This window comes from Actinia tenebrosa, unplaced genomic scaffold (genome assembly GCF_029948245.1).
Source record: "Actinia tenebrosa isolate PJP-AT-01 unplaced genomic scaffold, QUT_ActTen_1.0 PGA_scaffold0__85_contigs__length_37466705, whole genome shotgun sequence".
In the NCBI taxonomy this organism is placed as follows: Eukaryota; Metazoa; Cnidaria; class Anthozoa; order Actiniaria; family Actiniidae; genus Actinia; species Actinia tenebrosa.
Genome location: NW_028292569.1, coordinates 31,764,584 through 31,781,244, shown reverse-complemented (window position 1 = coordinate 31,781,244; position 16,661 = coordinate 31,764,584). Strand labels below are relative to the sequence as shown.

Below are 16,661 nucleotides of genomic sequence, written 5' to 3'. Positions count from 1 at the left end.
CTACCAATTAAAGAAACAGGCATATAGCTACTTTGATATCCATGATCTCACAAACCAGTCTCGAATTCTCTCTATCCCTGGTACCTCAAGCTTTGAATACCCATAAACCAGGACACTGATGGAGAGAGGGGAATAAAGTGCGCATCGCTCTTCGAGTTTCCTCTATCCCTGGTAGATCGAGCTTTGAATACCCTTAAAACGGAGCACTGATGAAGGGAGGGGAATAAAGTGCGCACCGCTCTTCGAGTTTCTCTCTATCCCTGGTAGATGAAAATTTTTTCAGTTTTAGTCATACCCTCTATACCTTTCATCCTAACATTTTTCTAACACAGGCAACCCATGGAGAGTTAGTTGTTCAAGGTAATGTAGATCGCGAGGTAAAGGATATTTACAACTTGACCATAACAGCACGTGACGGAGGAGTACCACTCTCTAGACACGTGAGTAGATCATAGACCAATCAAATTGCTATAGGATTTATCCTACCATAATGCATTGCAACCCTTGATTCTAAATGTTGATAATAAAACCTTGGTCACGTAGGCTGAAGCATTTGTGCTAGTAACAGTATTCGATCGCAACGATAACTCGCCCCAGTTTTCCAGTAGCTCCTACTCGGCTTCAATTGATGAGAACTCGGGTCCAGGGACACCCGTTCAAATGGCAAGTACTTCATAGTTTTTGTTAAGTTTAAAATGATTTTAAAGTGTTATCCTAAACGCGTTTCCATAGCAACATGATAATGTTTATTGCTGTTTCTATGGCAACAGGCTAGCCCAATCAAGGCAACGGATCGTGATACTGACATCAATGCAGAGATTCGCTATCATCTTAATGGTACAGAGGCTAGACAGTTCACTATCGACCCTCTGACGGGAATAATCACGACTAGGAGTACCCCACCACCTACCCTTGACCACGAAGGCACGACAAACTATACATTCCACGTGGTCGCTGTTGATAGGCGGGGTACTGCTCATGCGTCGTTTGCTCGTGTTACTATAGACATTCTCGACACCAATGACAACACCCCAATATTCAATCCTGGTTCTAGAACTGTAACAATCACTGAGTCTTCTCCTATTGGTTATTCCGTTTCCATAGTAACGGCTACTGACCCCGACTCGGATATCAATGGTCGTATTTTTTATTCGATTAACTCTGGTTCCGAGGGAAAGTTTGAGGTTGGTCGAGTAGATGGGGTTATTCGCGTCAGTGCAGCACTAGATCGAGAGAGTAAAGAAGAGTATACTCTAAATATATCCGCCATAGATGGAAGTTATTATCCTAACGAGGGATACGGCACGGTTATAGTCAAGCTACAGGACATTAACGACAATAAACCAATGTTCGCCAAGCCTGTGTTCAGCGTCAACGTTCCCGAGGATACCCCTGTGGGGACTGTCATTGTCAATGTTACGGCCTTTGATTCTGACTTCGGTACGAACGCTTTACTAACATATAGAATGAATCACCAAGGATTCAGGATAAATACACAAACAGGCTCGGTATCGACTACACAAAAACTAGACCGCGAAACAACACAGATTTACTCCTTTATGGTGACCGCGCGTGATGGTGGAGGAATGGAATCGAGTGTGTCTGTGAACGTGGAGATTGGTGACGAGAACGACAACTCGCCCCAGTTCCCTACCAATCAATATCAGACTGATATTATGGATAAGACATCAGTAGGGACTATAGTACTATCAGTGAAAGCCGAGGACCGCGATGTCGGTGAGAACGGACGAGTGACGTATTCTATTGTTACAAGCAAAGACGATCTGTTTGCTGTTGAGCCCAACACAGGCTTGATCACGTGAGTAACATTGCTATTTTTAGAATGAATAAAATTTTACAAAATATTTGCTATTCTTGGGTTGCATGTTACGTCATAGCCGCCGTGTTGGTTGATGATAACGAAGCATTCCTCATTAGCTTCCCTTGTTACATCAACCAACATGGCGACTGTTTCATTGTTATTCATATCTCAAGGGTTTCTTAGTCATTTGGTTGCAACCAAGAATAGCTGGTTTTCAATCACTCCCAAGAGAATAAAGTGACAAAAGTATGACAACCATGTTTGTTGAAAAGGGACTAATAGTATTAGATTTCTAATTGGTACACTCACCATTTTCACCAACAGTGTAGTCAAAGCCATCAACCGTCTACAGTTGGCCCAGACAGGTGTAATCAACGTCAATGGCTCATTCATCTTTAAGATACAAGCCCGTGACCACGGCACCAGTCCTCGCTCGTCCAATGTGACGGTTGTCATCAATATCATTGACTTGGGAGATGATAGCCCCGTGTTTAACAGGTGAATATATGTTGATATCTAATTAAAATATAAAAGAAATATTACGATAGATCAAACCCTTTTAGCTTGGCTGTTATGTTTTCCTATTTCAGACCACGTGTCGTTCCCTAGAGTTTAATTTCTTTCTTAAACGGTTGCACAAGATACATGAATATGGATACAAATTAAACAACCGGCGTATTCTCAAAATGATGACACGTGGCCTTAACCCAAGATAAAAAACGAACACATGTAACATGGCCAATGACGTTGCTGCACAGTTACAGTACGCAGGACCTCGCGCTAAATGAGAATAATTTGTTCACGAAAGATTTCAACAGATTGGGAAAACTGCTTTTTAATTGCGTTTTAATAAATATCGATTTACTTTGTTGTTTCAGTTCCTCGTACTTGGTGAACATACGTGAGAATCAACCCACAGGGACTGAAGTGGTTCGACTGCGCATAACAAAACAACGACCAGGAACGACGCTGACCTATAGTATCGTGTCTTCACAGAATGCTTTCACTATTGACAAGAATACAGTAAGTATTCATAAACACGACGCACCATGATAGAGCATTTTAGCTTGCGCGTAAGGTTGTCCCATTTCTGACCACGTGTCATTCTCTTGAGTATTATTTCTTTTATGGACCCTTTTTTGGGTGTAATACTGTCTCATTTCAGACCACGTATCATTTTCTTGAGAATAAGATTCTTTGTTTGAGTTGTAACCATATTCATGTGTCTTCTCATGCGCAACAATCGTTAAACAAAAAACTATACTTTAGGAAATGATACGTGGTCTGAATAGGGGAATCAAGGTAAGGAGGTCTACTAACAAAGTGTATTACTGTAGATTGAAAGGTGTTGACTCGTGTTTGATTACAGGGAGTGATTTCAACGACATCTTCACTCGACCGAGAAACACGTGATTACTACATAATAACAGCACGAGCCACAGATAATGGCCAAACTCCTCTTTCTGGCTATACCTCAGTGAGTATTACACCACTAAATTGTAGATACGTATATAGGTCCGTCCATCGTTTATCTCTCTGTCTGTTTGCTTGTTTGTCCGTCTGTCCGTCTGTCCACCTGCTTGTCTGCCTTTTAGTGTGTCTGTGCGTCCATCCTTCCGTCTGTCTGTGTGTCGTGTGTCTATATATGTCTGTCTGTCTGTCTGTCTGTCTGCATCTATGCATTTGTCTTTCTGTCTGTCTGTGTATGGTGGCCAGTTGAGTGCGCACTTACCCTTATTTATTCGGAACATAAAACACGACAATACTATCTTTCATAGGTAGTTATACATGTTACAGATAGCAACGACAACGCGCCAGAGTTCCAGTTCCCCGCTCCTTACAAGATGACCGCGCGTGAGGATTCTCCCCTGGGCACTAATGTAGGGCGTATGAAAGCACTTGATAACGATGAAGGTGACAACAGAGAGTTTGAGTATGCCATCACACACGCAAATATTGGTAAGGTTTTATATGATAAATGACCAAATATTGATGGAAAAAAAACATGATCAATGACTAAAGTTTTGTAGTGCTCCACCAAAATATGACCAATATAGCATGATATATGACCACTATATTAAGATGTATAACCAACATAGCACAATACATGACTAATAATAGTACGATATATGACCAATATAACACGATATGTGACCAATATAGCACGATATATGACCAATATAGCACGATATATGACCAACATAGCACGATATATGACAAATATAGCACGATATATGTACAATACAGCACGATATATATATTTCTCATCTCTTTTCAAAAGGACCTGGCCTAAAAATAATATCAATCAACAAAGAATGTGCCACGCCCCTTGGGTTGACCAACGGTGACATCAGAGCCAGTGACATCACAGCTACGTCATCCTATACAGTCCCTAATGAAGACTACTCGCCAACTCAGGGCCGACTGAACAACAAACCATTCAATCAAGCGGGGATTACGTACAAGGGAGCGTGGTGCGCCTCCAGTAATAATGAACAGCAGTATCTACAGATAGATTTAAGAGGCATGCGCAAAGTGACCAAAATTGCTACTCAAGGGAGGCCTGGGTCGAGTGATTACGTAGGAAGCTACGTCATATCCTATAGTCAGGACGGGACTCAATATACCCAACAGAGAACGGTAATATCATTTTTTAGAAAATCTCATTTAATAGATATGATCTTGGCATCTTAATCCCGAAGTATTTGATTTTTAACTATATAATATTTCTGTCTTTCCTTTTTAGGTGTTTAATGGTAATTCCGATGCTGAAACGATCCAAGTAAATTTTGTTTTACCCGCGTTTCATGCGCGCTATGTGCGCATTCATCCTCAGTCATGGATTGGACGGATATGTATGAGAGTTGAGCTCTATGGATGTGAATCAACAGGGAAAGATGAAGGTATACACTTTTGATGTCTCGTCTCTTTTGTTTAAGCGTCTTTGACTTTTACGTTCAGGCTTTGGGTTCAATGCGTTTAACGATAAATGGTAGATTTTTTACGGATACGGGTTGCGTCCACACGTGTCCTCAAATGTTTGTGACCTTATCTGTAAATTCTACGAAAATGGACACGTGTGGTCGGTGAAAACGATTCGAATACGCTGTGTGTGGACGCAAACATTTTCGTATCCGCAAAAAAATTTTTGCGGATACAAAAATTTTCGGGTACGTGTGGACGGGGCCTAATAGTTGTTTTTTCCCTTGAATATGATGTGTTCTATTTCAAACCAATCGTCATTCTGTTGAGAAGTCTTCTTTGTTTGAATCATATCCATATTCATGTGTCTTCTCGTGCGCAATAGTTACACAAAGAAATAATGTTCAAGGGAATGACGCGATATGAAATGGGAAAACATTATGCCCAATGACAATGACAATGACAATCTTTTATTTAGCACCATAAATATCACATAAGATAAGTTAGGACAAAGAGATAAATTGCCATATATTTAGGTGCAAGCTAACTGGAATTAACCAAAGTGAAAGAGTCTACTGAATCACTTATTGTTTGATCATTAGTCACACTGCCTTTCATCATCGAGCCGTTCAGTGGTTACATCAACACGTCAGCTAAACTCGACCGCGAACAACAGGACGTCTTCACACTTATTATTCAGGTAAGTGTAAAATATTTTCTAGTAGTTCAATTCAAAATTAACTAAGATATTCGTTTTATCTCTGCTTCACGCAGCCCACAAAGTTTTTCATTGATGATAACGAAGAGCGTAATATGATACTAACACTAACGATAACGTGTATATGAGAATTTGTTATTGTTATTCGAACACATTTATCGAAGCAGCATGAGAATATTACTCATCCATTGCGCACATGTTTTATCAGAGCTTTTCAACGTTTTTCAGTGGAACTGCTGTTCATGCGTCATGTTTTTTTTCTTAGGCCAAAGATAAAGGAAGCCCATCCTTGAACAGTACGACAACGGTAGAGATATCGATTACCGACACCAACGATAATAAACCAGTGTTTAGCAAGAGTGTTTACCATGCATCAGTACCGGAAAACGCTTATGGTGGTTATCAGGTAAAGTAATGAGTGCGCGAGTGAGTAAGGCAAGGCAAGGCAGGCAGGCAGGCAGGCAGGCAGGCAGACAGGCAGGCAGGCAGGCAGGCAGGCAGGCAGGAAGAGGAGACAAATGGTGGTGGCTGAACTGGAAAGTGTTTCTACTTGTATCAATTGAATCTCTCCAGCTGATAAATCAACTGATTGGTTTTCTAGGTCATCAGAGTAACGGCTACAGATGCAGACATAGGAATAAACGCACAACTAAAGTACAGCATAGTAAATGGAGGGGATGAAAGGTTCATCATTGAAGGCAAGGACTAGTACTCTAATACAAGGAATATATAGATATAATATGTGACTAAAGTTTCTTCTAATTTTTTCTAAAAAATAGCTATATCGATGTTTACTGTATTGAGCACAAATTTACCCTATATATATTTATTGATGTTAAAAGGACGAAGTTGACTCACCATGTATTTGGTTGTCTCTAACAGATACATCCGGGATAGTTCGTCCATCTGGTTACCTTGACTACGAGTCCATGTCAATCAAATACTTTGTCCTGAATATCTCAGCCAGTGATGGAGGTCAGCCCCAGTTCTCCTCAACAACCCTCGTGAACATCAGTGTAACAGACTTCAATGACAATAAACCAGTTTTTAACTCATCATCGTATTCAGCTGAGGTGATGGAAACGGCGTCTGTTGGTGATAGGATAACTACTGTTACTGCGATGGATATGGATGCGGGGATTAATGCATTGGTAGGTGTATCCATTAGTGACGCTGCGTTCCATCACCCCTCACCCCTCACCCCTCACCCCTCACCCCTCACCCCTCACCCCTCACCCCTCACCCACCAAATATCCCTATTTCCCACCAAGCTAATTACTATCACCCAATCCTTTTCCTAAAAACCAAAAACCTTTTGCCTAATTTTAATATCTAACTAACCGACCGACCTTATCACCCCTAAGCTTCCCATCAAACCATTTAACCAAACAGTCAATAAAATAACCCCACCCCACCAAACGAAAACAAGCATGACGCACCAGTTTCAAAAACCAACTAGTAAAAGCATTTTTCTTTGTGTTGCAGATTACTTACAGTTTGTCTGGAGATATCGACACATTCAGTGTTGTACCGAATACTGGTGAAATACGGTTAACAAAGTCTATTGATCGCGAGAAAAAAGACCAATACAAACTGACTATCACCGCATCCGATGGTGGAACACCAACATTATCCTCAAAAACCCATCTAACCATTGACGTGCTTGACGTAAACGACAACCCTCCGGTATTCACGTCCCGAGTATATGCGCGCACAATGTCCGAGGGTGTGGCAGTCGGTACGATTGTAATAACAGTACAAGCTAATGATGCCGATGTTGGTGTTAATGGTCGGGTAATGTATCAAATTCTCCATGGCAACGCTGGTGATTTATTCGAGATCGATGACGTAACAGGTACAATTCGATTGGCTAAGCCGTTAAACCGAGAAACAAACGCGACAATAAAGCTAACTGTGCTTGCAAAGGATCAAGGGAAGGATAATCAGTTTAGTGACCAGGCGGAAGTCGAGATTGTCGTTACAGATGTGAATGATAATGCGCCGGTCATTCGACCGAGAAAAATGACAGCTTCTGTTCCTGAGGTAAGGTTGTTGAGAATTTGAGAAAACAAGATCAACGTGGCAATGCTATGGACCCTTTAACCTTGATCCGACATGTTTTCCCAATTCAGACCACGTGTCATTCAATGGTGTCATTTCCTTTTTTTGTTCAACGGTTGCACATGAAAAGAAACATGAATATAGAAGGAATGACACGTGGTCTGAAATGGGAAAATATTACGCCCAAAACAAAAGGGTCTATAAAAGAAATAATACTCAAGGGAATGACACGTGGTCTGAAATGGGAAAATATCACACCCAAAGCAAAAGGGTTTATATTTCCAACAAGTTCTTTGCCGCTAATCATATGAGATGCGCAACTGAGTGCTCGCAATTTTGATTGTGCGCAGTGAAAAAACAAATCCAATGCATGGAAAGTCGCGTCTAAAATTGTATCAACCAAAAGCACCGAACTACACTTAGATTCGTGTTTTATCTTTAACCAGAATTCCATAGTAGGAACATTTGTATTGGATGTTAACGCTACCGATGAAGACATTGATTATAACGGTCACGTGACCTATGCTATCATGCATGGAGGCGATGGGAGGTTTGTCATCAACTCTTCAAGTGGTGTTGTACGAACGACTGGGAGCCTGGATAGAGAGACCAAAGATCTTTATACTGTAAGTAGACTTATCGTGTGTTCTGCCGGTTGCGTATCTTAAACCCTAACGCGCTCACTCAGAGCGTATTGTCTTTTATAAAATTGATTTTTATGAGCGTGAAAACTCTCGGTAGACTGCACGGTTACGGCCGGTATCTGGTGAGCAAATCACAATGCGCGTGACTGCTGAGTACCCAATCAGAATGCTCGGAGACGCGGTGCACGTACTGTGGTATTTCGAGAGTCCAAAAATCTTCTTTAGCACCGATAGATGAAAGTGTCAGTTATTTTAAAGGTTGAAAAATTGAAATGAAAGTAAAACAAGTGTTCACTTATTTTGACAGCTTATTGTGATGGCACGTGACCAAGGATCAATACCATATATGGACTTCGGCACTATAGATGTTCACGTGATCGATATGAATGACAACCTGCCTCTGTTTACTTCGGTATGTTCCTAGTCTCTATGAAATGACCTTTTTAGTTTGTGCGTAATGCATTCTCATTTCAAGCCACGTGTCATTCCCTGGAGTATCATTTCTTTGTTTAACGACTGCACATGAGAAGACATATGAATATGGATACAACTCAAACAAAGAATCTTATTCTCAAGAGAATAACACGTGGTCTGAAAAATGGAAAATCATTAGTTCAGAGGTCTATCGACTTTCCATCGATTAATATAATTACCAATTAAAGTGTTGTTCACGTCTAATTCATCATTCTTAAAGATCTTTGGACCATTTAGCGTACTCGAGAACCAGGCAACAGGGAGGCTTGTTGGTCGTGTGTTTGCTAAAGATAAAGATATTGGCTCTAACGCAGCCCTGACATATGGCATATCAGGTAAACTAAACCTATCTAACTTCAGATCCAAGTACATTCCTATTTCAAACCATGTGTCATTCCCTTGAGTATTACTATATTTCAGTTAACGAGACAAACACGCCGGGTGCTTCAAAGTAAAAATCTCCAGGAGACTTTAACCTTTTTTTTTTCTCAGCTGGACCAGGTTCTACAGACTTTACAGTTAATAGCAAAACCGGAGAAATTTTCACTGCAAAGTCATTGGTGAGCTTTACTTTAGAGAATTCTGGAGGTGTTAATATTTGACGCATGCGCATTGGGTGCACCTGATTCGCACTTCCTATCACTTATAAAATACAAACCATATTTTAAATTCAGTATCCTAACATCTGATATCTGTTTTCTACCAGATCGAGTAATAGTTCAGGGTATTGAATATTTGACGCATGCGTAATGGAAGTAGTATCTTTGTAAATTTTGTTGCTTCAGGACCGCGAGGCTCTTTCAAGGTATGACTTGACTGTAAGCGTCACCAATAAAGATACCAGTCCCCAGCTGTCAAGCAGTACCGTGGTACGAATCAATATCCTGGACCTGAATGATAAAACACCGGAATTCGTGTCGAAATTCTATAACAAAACAATCTCCGAAGCTTCTCCCAGTGGGACCTCCGTGGTAACGGTGTCCGCGTTTGACAAGGACGAGGTATGTTTGTCACGTGACTCACACAAAACTACTGCGCATGATCTTTCTGCTCTTGCTAAAATTGACAAAAGAATCTTTCCCTCCCCCTCTAGGGAACGAATGGTCGTATCCTCTATCGTATTCGTCACGACCTCAGCAGTAGTAATTCAGATGTCTTCAATATTAATGCTGAATCAGGGAGTATGACCTTACAAGTTCAAATCGATGATCATGAATATCGCTCCTTCACTGTGATGGTTGAAGCAAAAGACATGGCCCCGTCACAGGCCCTCTCATCTGTAGTGCCTGTTTACGTTATCATTGATGACGTCAATGACAACTCTCCTGTGTTTAGCAATAAGCTTTACAGGTATTTATTAGATATCGGAGATTATTAGTTCATTAATACGCAAAAGACAGCTATTATGGATATAAGATTTTCCTATGTAGAAATTATAAAAAATGACTGACATTTGGTTGAAAAAAAAAGTCTCAGGTTGGAAATGGCAAATTTTTAAAATGAATTTTATAAGAACCAAGAAACTATCCTAGTTTTTTTGGTTGCATGCTTTTGAGTTATGCCAGGTGCCTGGCATGATGTTGGATCCATGCAAATTCTGTTTATCAAAATTGGTAATATTCAGCCTATAATATACACAAGTGAACCATGTTACTCACCAGATTTCCTGGTCTTATAATTCAACTTTAAACCATGTTGTACTCGTAGTTCATAGCTCGTGATGTGAAAGGTCTTTGCTCTCTTTAGTATGTTGAATCGGCTTACGCATTTTCTGACTAATGTTTCTGCTCTGACTTGGAAGCAAAATGTTACACAAGAACTAGAGAATGAACACAGTTATTTGCATTATGCTAATGTAACTTTGCACGAGGAATTCACGCGGCGCAAAACTTAAACAATAGTAATAATGAAAGACAATAAGATACAACAGGTAGCCTTTGGCGTCATGCGCAGCTTGGCAAATGTACAATATCTTTCATATAGAATTCTAGAATTTTAAGATGAAATAAAAAAAAAAAAAAAAAAAAAAAAAAAAAAAAAAAAAAAAAGAGAAGAACGATTCGAAAATACGATCGATCAAATATTTATAGATTTAATAATGCAAGTATCTTTTCTTTTAGCGTGCAAACATCAGAGAGCACTGCAGTTGGAACAGCAATCGCTCAAATCTCTGCTAGTGACAAAGACATTGGACCTAATGGAAAATTGACGTATAAACTGATCAGCGGTAACGAGCAAGGTACCATGCGCGCATGATGATTAAATTTCTAAAATGAGTTTCAATTATCAACCAATCAGATTGTAAGGATAAATAAAGAGAGCGCATGCGCAAAAACGTTTGAATTTTAATTTTGTTCCAATACAACAAAAATTAGATTAAATTAATAAATTATTACTGTAGATATTTAAATAAACCTATTGATATTCTCTCAAGGTTTTGTTAATTTTGTTTGTTATCTAGGTAATTTTAGAATCAATTCAAGTTCAGGTGTCATTGCTGTTAACTCGCCCATCGATCGAGAGACCAACGCCTCGTACAAACTGATCGCGGGCGCGTTTAATGATGAAATTCTTGCTTTTAACAATACGAGATCTAGAAGACAAGTGAAGAAAAACATCGACGGTAAGATTTATATGGAATATACCTCTATTTTGACCCTAATGTTTTCCCATTTCAGACCACATGTCGTTCCCTTAAGTATTATTTCTTTTCTAGATCCTTTTACTTTGTGCGTAATGTTTTCCCATTTCAGACCACATGTCATTCCCTTTTGTATTATTCCTTTTTTGGACCCTTTTACTTTGGGCGTAATTTATTCAAAATTTCAGACCACATGTCATTCCCTTGAGTATTGTTACTTTACTTTCGCTTCGTTCTTAGCCAATCAGAAAGCAGTGACAAATAGATTCGCACATGCTCCTTTGTTTCTTGACGAAGACTAAGAGGACCGCAGGCTCAAGAAACAAAAACTGACTTACGATAGAAACACTTACTTATGAAAAATATTATCAGCTTGCGCATGCGCGGTATTTAAATCTTTTCCTCCCTGTTTTTTCCCAGACTCTGGTCATCTGTACGATACGACGCAGGTGGACATCGTGCTGCTGGATGTGAATGATAACGCGCCGGTGTTCATTCGTCCACTGTTTGTTGGAGGTAAAGAAAATAACGAGTATTATTAGTGTGAATAATAAGTGAAATAAATGAAGTGCTTTCTTCCATTTTTGATAACAATCATCGGGCGGAATTTGGAGCCTGAATTTCATTTATTTGCATTACTGGTTTTCATTTTTTTACAAGGGAGGAAAAACGGGAAAATTAGATAGTTACTTCAAACAAAGGCTATACCTCCTTCTGGATATATATATATATATATATATATATATATTTGAAAACACAACGAAATATTTTTTTAACATGTTTAATCAGGGATACCCGAAGGAGCAGAACTAAATACTTACATCATGACAATATCAGTGAGTATCTCCAAAATCTGAATATTTACTGCTTTTCTTAATTATGGTTGTCTTTCTTGCAGTCACGTGACAACAAGAAATCACGTGACCTAGTTTTCGCGCGCTTCAAAAAGGCCTCGATTTCATGCAAAGGCTTGGTCGCAATTGAAAATGGCGACTCCATCTCCGTAATATATTAACATATTTTCTATCGAAATCTTTTTTCGAAGGCTACTGATGCTGACGCTGGTAATTTCAGTACTGTATCATACCGCATTAAGTCAGGCAACGAGGCAGGATACTTCAGTTTGAACACACAAACTGGTCAAATATTCTCTGCGAGCCTCTTCCAGAATAAGAAAGGTCAGCGGTTTACCTTACGAATTGATGCGTTTGACAATAATGGCAGAGATCCATCCAATCAAGTATCAGCACCAGCACTCGTCAGGGTTAGTATCATCATATTCTGTTAACGATTGTTTGGGTCTCAGTCCTCAAATTCCTTTGGTCTGTTTTATTTTTAGATATTCGTTTTACTGGAGGAACAGCGAGTTACTCTAAAAGCCGGAGTCCCTCCGACTCTCATCGAGGAAAATCGAGATGAATTCGTGAGGTAATCGGTTTTTCTTCGTTGTTCCGAGTCGTTGTTTTACAATCTTTACCACATCTTATCAGTTCCAGGAGATATTTGCGCAAGCTTGATTCTGCGCAAATTGCAACACTAGAGTTCGGCTCTCCCCTCTCCCCTTGGGGTAAAAATGGAACTACGAGAAGTAGTGGAGTAAGTAATGTTTTTATTACTTTGTATTTATGTATTAATAATGAATGATTTGATATTACAGTGTGTTGAGTAATATTACTGAGGCAGAGGTTTACATCGAGCAAGTGTTTAAAGTAGATTCAATCAATGCCAAGGGAGAAAAGGTTGTGGAATCAAAGGTTTTGTTTCACGCGGTGAAAGAATCGACGCAAGTTATCATGACTAGTGATGAGGTTATAAGGTAAAATTAGGTTTTTATCCTATCCTATAGTTTCTTTCTTCTTACCTTGCTTTCGTAGTCTTTCTTGCTTCATATCCTCCGTCTATGTATCTATATATATCCACGCACATCCATGCATCCATACATGCATCCATGCACCCTCCCATATCTGTCATCCATTCTTGCATCCAACTTCCTTATGGAACACCATGTTCTTTCGTGATGCAGGACCATCGATAGGTATAGGAGTCAGCTGGAAACAATGTACGCCAAGTGGAAGATCAAAGCCGTCACACCCCGACCAAGAACAGGAGGCGAAACCAACACCCTCAGTGATGCCGTGCTCGCCCTCATTATCCTGGGGTCTCTCGTGGTCTTACTTCTGATTATCATCCTCATTTGCGTCATCAAATCTCGCTGCAGGTAAGTCACGCCACTAGAACTGGAGAACCGTACCCAGAGTAAACGTATAACAATTTGAGTACATCCATCTGCAATCAATATAGCAATCTGCGGTGAACTTATATATCATCTATCTAAGTTTGTGATTATGATTATAATTAATGATTATAAAATTATCAAAAAATCATTTCATGTTAAAATGAAAATATATAAAGTTAGATTCTAACAAACTTATAGCAAACACTAAATGTCATTTTTTCTAAAAGTTCTGAAAAACAAGAAATGTACCGATCTCCTGAGCCCGCAAGACGATTCGCAACAGGACAGCGCATGTAAGTAAACACTTGTGTGACAAACCTAAAAGTTCTTCGCGACATTCGAAAACAGGCAGTCATATTTTAGATCGTCTTGTTTGTACACAATGAACGTCTGGTCAGCAGACAATGTTAAAATAGAAACCCTCGTTTGTTTATCTCATGTTTTCATGTGCTTAGTAACCGTGCACCCTCGTGGTCCTCTTATGATGACGTTGTTACCATTGGTACAGACAAGGAAATAACGACTATAAGGTTGGATATAAGAAAGCTATTTTTTTGTGTATGTGCATAACAAGTGCTTTTCACATGCGTTGATTCAAAGCTCTGATCTGGACCCCTAATTTTTTTTATTCGTTTGTTCAACCGGTTCCCAGTGTTAGTTATCTATGTAACTACAACTTCGTGTCTTTTTTTCTTCTCTGTTTTAGAATGCAGCCTGAACGCGACAGCTCCTTTAATAGTACACGTAGTGGTCGTCATGGTAACACCTATTCGTCATACCTACTGAACAAAAAGAGATTGTAAGTAAAGAGCCACTGTCCTGTTATATTCAATGCAAACCAGTTTCACAAGGGTTCAATTAGCATACATGACAACAAAACTAATACCATGACCATTTCCTTCAGGAGCCAATCAGCAGACGACAAGATCTGGAGCGAAGGTGATTACTATTTACAGGTATTATTAATAACTAATGAGATACATGGGTTTTTCCTAGAATCCTTTGCGGCACTAAATCAAAAAACTAGTAACCAGGTTTTGTACCATCACGTGATGGAAGCCTCGACAGGAGAAACAATAATAGAGATTTTTCTCCTGGGAAACTGCATTCTTTCTTATGTCAATCAGAATAGACCTGATTCAACTGTTCATGCCTCCTGTCATGGCTGCCATCACGCGATGGTGCAAAGCCTTTATTATTAGAGTTATATGCTTGAGCAGCAAAAGGCAAATCCAGATGTGATGAATTTTTGATATATATTTTTTATGATTAATTATCAATCAATTATAATTAATTAATATATTCATCTCGTTACCAGGACTCCAAGACTGACTCGTATCTCGATGACGACGGAGGCTCAAACAAAAGTGACGTCAGTCGCCCCAGTACCTCTCGTAGTCCACGGGACACTGCACTGACAGCCGAAGGAATGCCAAACACTAAGGTGTAAATAGTTGTCATTTATCCATGGCAATAGAAGTGCACCGCAGACCTAAAGATTCATAATGTCATTCAAGGATTGCCACTGATAATGTATAATATTTCCCCCCTGTATTTTGCATGTTCTTTATTTGAATATTCCCCTTCACACTTCCCTGCACCATCTTGAAAGGTAGTCGTGCCTTTGAATCGAAGCGAGACGAACGGTGAGCTTGCAATGATAGAGAAGCGAATAATTGTCCAAGGTGTTAAAAAAGGTCTCTATCATTGCAAGCTCACGGTTCGTCTCGCTTCGATGTAAAAGCACGGCTATCTTTCAAGATGGCGCAGGGAATTGTGAAGGGGACTATTTAAAATGTAAAACTAAGTGTTTTTATTCGATAATCTTCTTAAGTCATGAATGCACACAGGAGTTTTGCCACAAGTGGACATACTTGAATAAAAATTATATCGTGAGAGTTTAATGTTGTTTTCACATGTTTTTTTGCCCATCGGCGTAGTTGGTGTCATTTTCAGCGGATATTGCTCAAGGGTATTTATTCATCAGGTTAAAATCAAAGATTGATAAAGAACTGGTCATTGTGTGGATACATATGGATAGGATGACAGGGTAGGAAAACGACAAGCCCGCTACTTTCACGATTTTTTAAATTTAACTGAGTTTAATACTCCAAATTTTTAAGCGTTTCATTTGTGTCACTGCTGCACGAAACTTGTGACGAAATTTTGTCGAATTATGAGAGTAAGTCTACTTAGTATTCGCGAAAATGTCAGTTTTTCTGCTGATCAAAATATCACCTCTTCCAAAGTACACGGCTTTATATCTCAAATACGCATTCAATAAATTTTGGTCGCATTTGATATTTTGCTATTTAAAAGAACGTGTTTACAAAATATTGAGCTTAAATACGTAAAGCTATCCTTATTGCCAAAGGCCAAAAACCGTTTCGTAGACGTAGACGTTTCTTGGATTCTCTTAGAGCCCTTCGTTTAATTGTAAACGCGAGTTTTGTGAAAAAAGGATTGATCTAATTTACCTCACTTAATCCGTCCTATCTTAACCATATGATTAACATCCAATTACCAAAACAAAGTATAAATATAAACATGCCATTCAGGATTAAGCCAAGGCTACAGCCAAGGTAATGATAACAGTTCCATTACATTTTGGATTAGATGTCGGGTGTGGATTCGCGCGCGTGTGGTCTTTATACAGACCAGTTGCAAAATTGACGGCTTTGGCTCAAGAAAAGAAGACTAGAGAATGAGATTTCCATAAGTCGTTTTCTTAAACCACTGCGGGAGAGAGTCATCAACTATGCTCGACGAGCAAAGCTATATATAGAGATGAATAATTAACAGCGAATGAAACTTTTGCTTCTTAGTTGTGCGCGGATTCAGACTTAAGCAAAAATAAAATCTTGAAAAAAACATTCTTTGAGGATTTTAATTGGTGCTTTGTTTGATTTAATAGTGCGATGAACGCCGCAAAAAAGATTCCATTCAAATCCTTGTTGTAAAGAACTCCTCTTGTCACACTACCGACTTCAAGTCGCGCCATAAGAACTACTACCGACAATGCGAGCAAACACAAAATCTCAATTGTCGGGAACTACAAAATATATGAAAATGTTCCCGGAAAGGATTATTTCGTTCCGGTTTTATCCTGGCGCTTACAAGACGAACTAATGATCAGCTGTTTC

The 16,661-nt window shown here is 39.4% G+C and overlaps 1 protein-coding gene across 1 annotated transcript; it reads left to right on the top strand.

The window, feature by feature from the left end:
• The first annotated feature begins 628 nt into the window (after window positions 1-628).
• Window positions 629-15,293, top strand: LOC116298385 (protocadherin Fat 4-like). The gene is made up of 29 exons (XM_089026237.1): window positions 629-667; window positions 771-1,819; window positions 2,147-2,320; window positions 2,701-2,845; window positions 3,667-3,781; window positions 4,104-4,462; window positions 4,569-4,725; window positions 5,347-5,444; window positions 6,305-6,613; window positions 6,948-7,505; window positions 7,970-8,149; window positions 8,475-8,579; window positions 8,862-8,976; window positions 9,134-9,201; window positions 9,427-9,642; window positions 9,735-9,991; window positions 10,762-10,880; window positions 11,103-11,264; window positions 11,703-11,798; window positions 12,072-12,118; window positions 12,328-12,546; window positions 12,622-12,710; window positions 12,940-13,098; window positions 13,306-13,500; window positions 13,746-13,811; window positions 13,974-14,048; window positions 14,225-14,317; window positions 14,423-14,474; window positions 14,837-15,293. Exons 1-29 carry the CDS (start codon window positions 629-631, stop codon window positions 14,966-14,968), a joined length of 5,448 nt encoding a protein of 1,815 aa, XP_088882363.1. The 3' UTR covers window positions 14,969-15,293.
• Window positions 15,294-16,661: the final 1,368 nt, after the last annotated feature.

What these genes read in the sequence shown, in the direction of transcription:
- LOC116298385 (XM_089026237.1), top strand. Translation starts at nt 629, where the DNA reads ATGAGAACTCGGGTCCAGGGACACCCGTTCAAATGGCAA. An exon ending in TCGTCCACTGTTTGTTGGAG is followed by an intron (nt 11,799 to 12,071) that starts GTAAAGAAAATA and finishes ATGTTTAATCAG; the next exon opens with GGATACCCGAAGGAGCAGAA. An exon ending in CAGCACCAGCACTCGTCAGG is followed by an intron (nt 12,547 to 12,621) that starts GTTAGTATCATC and finishes TTTTATTTTTAG; the next exon opens with ATATTCGTTTTACTGGAGGA.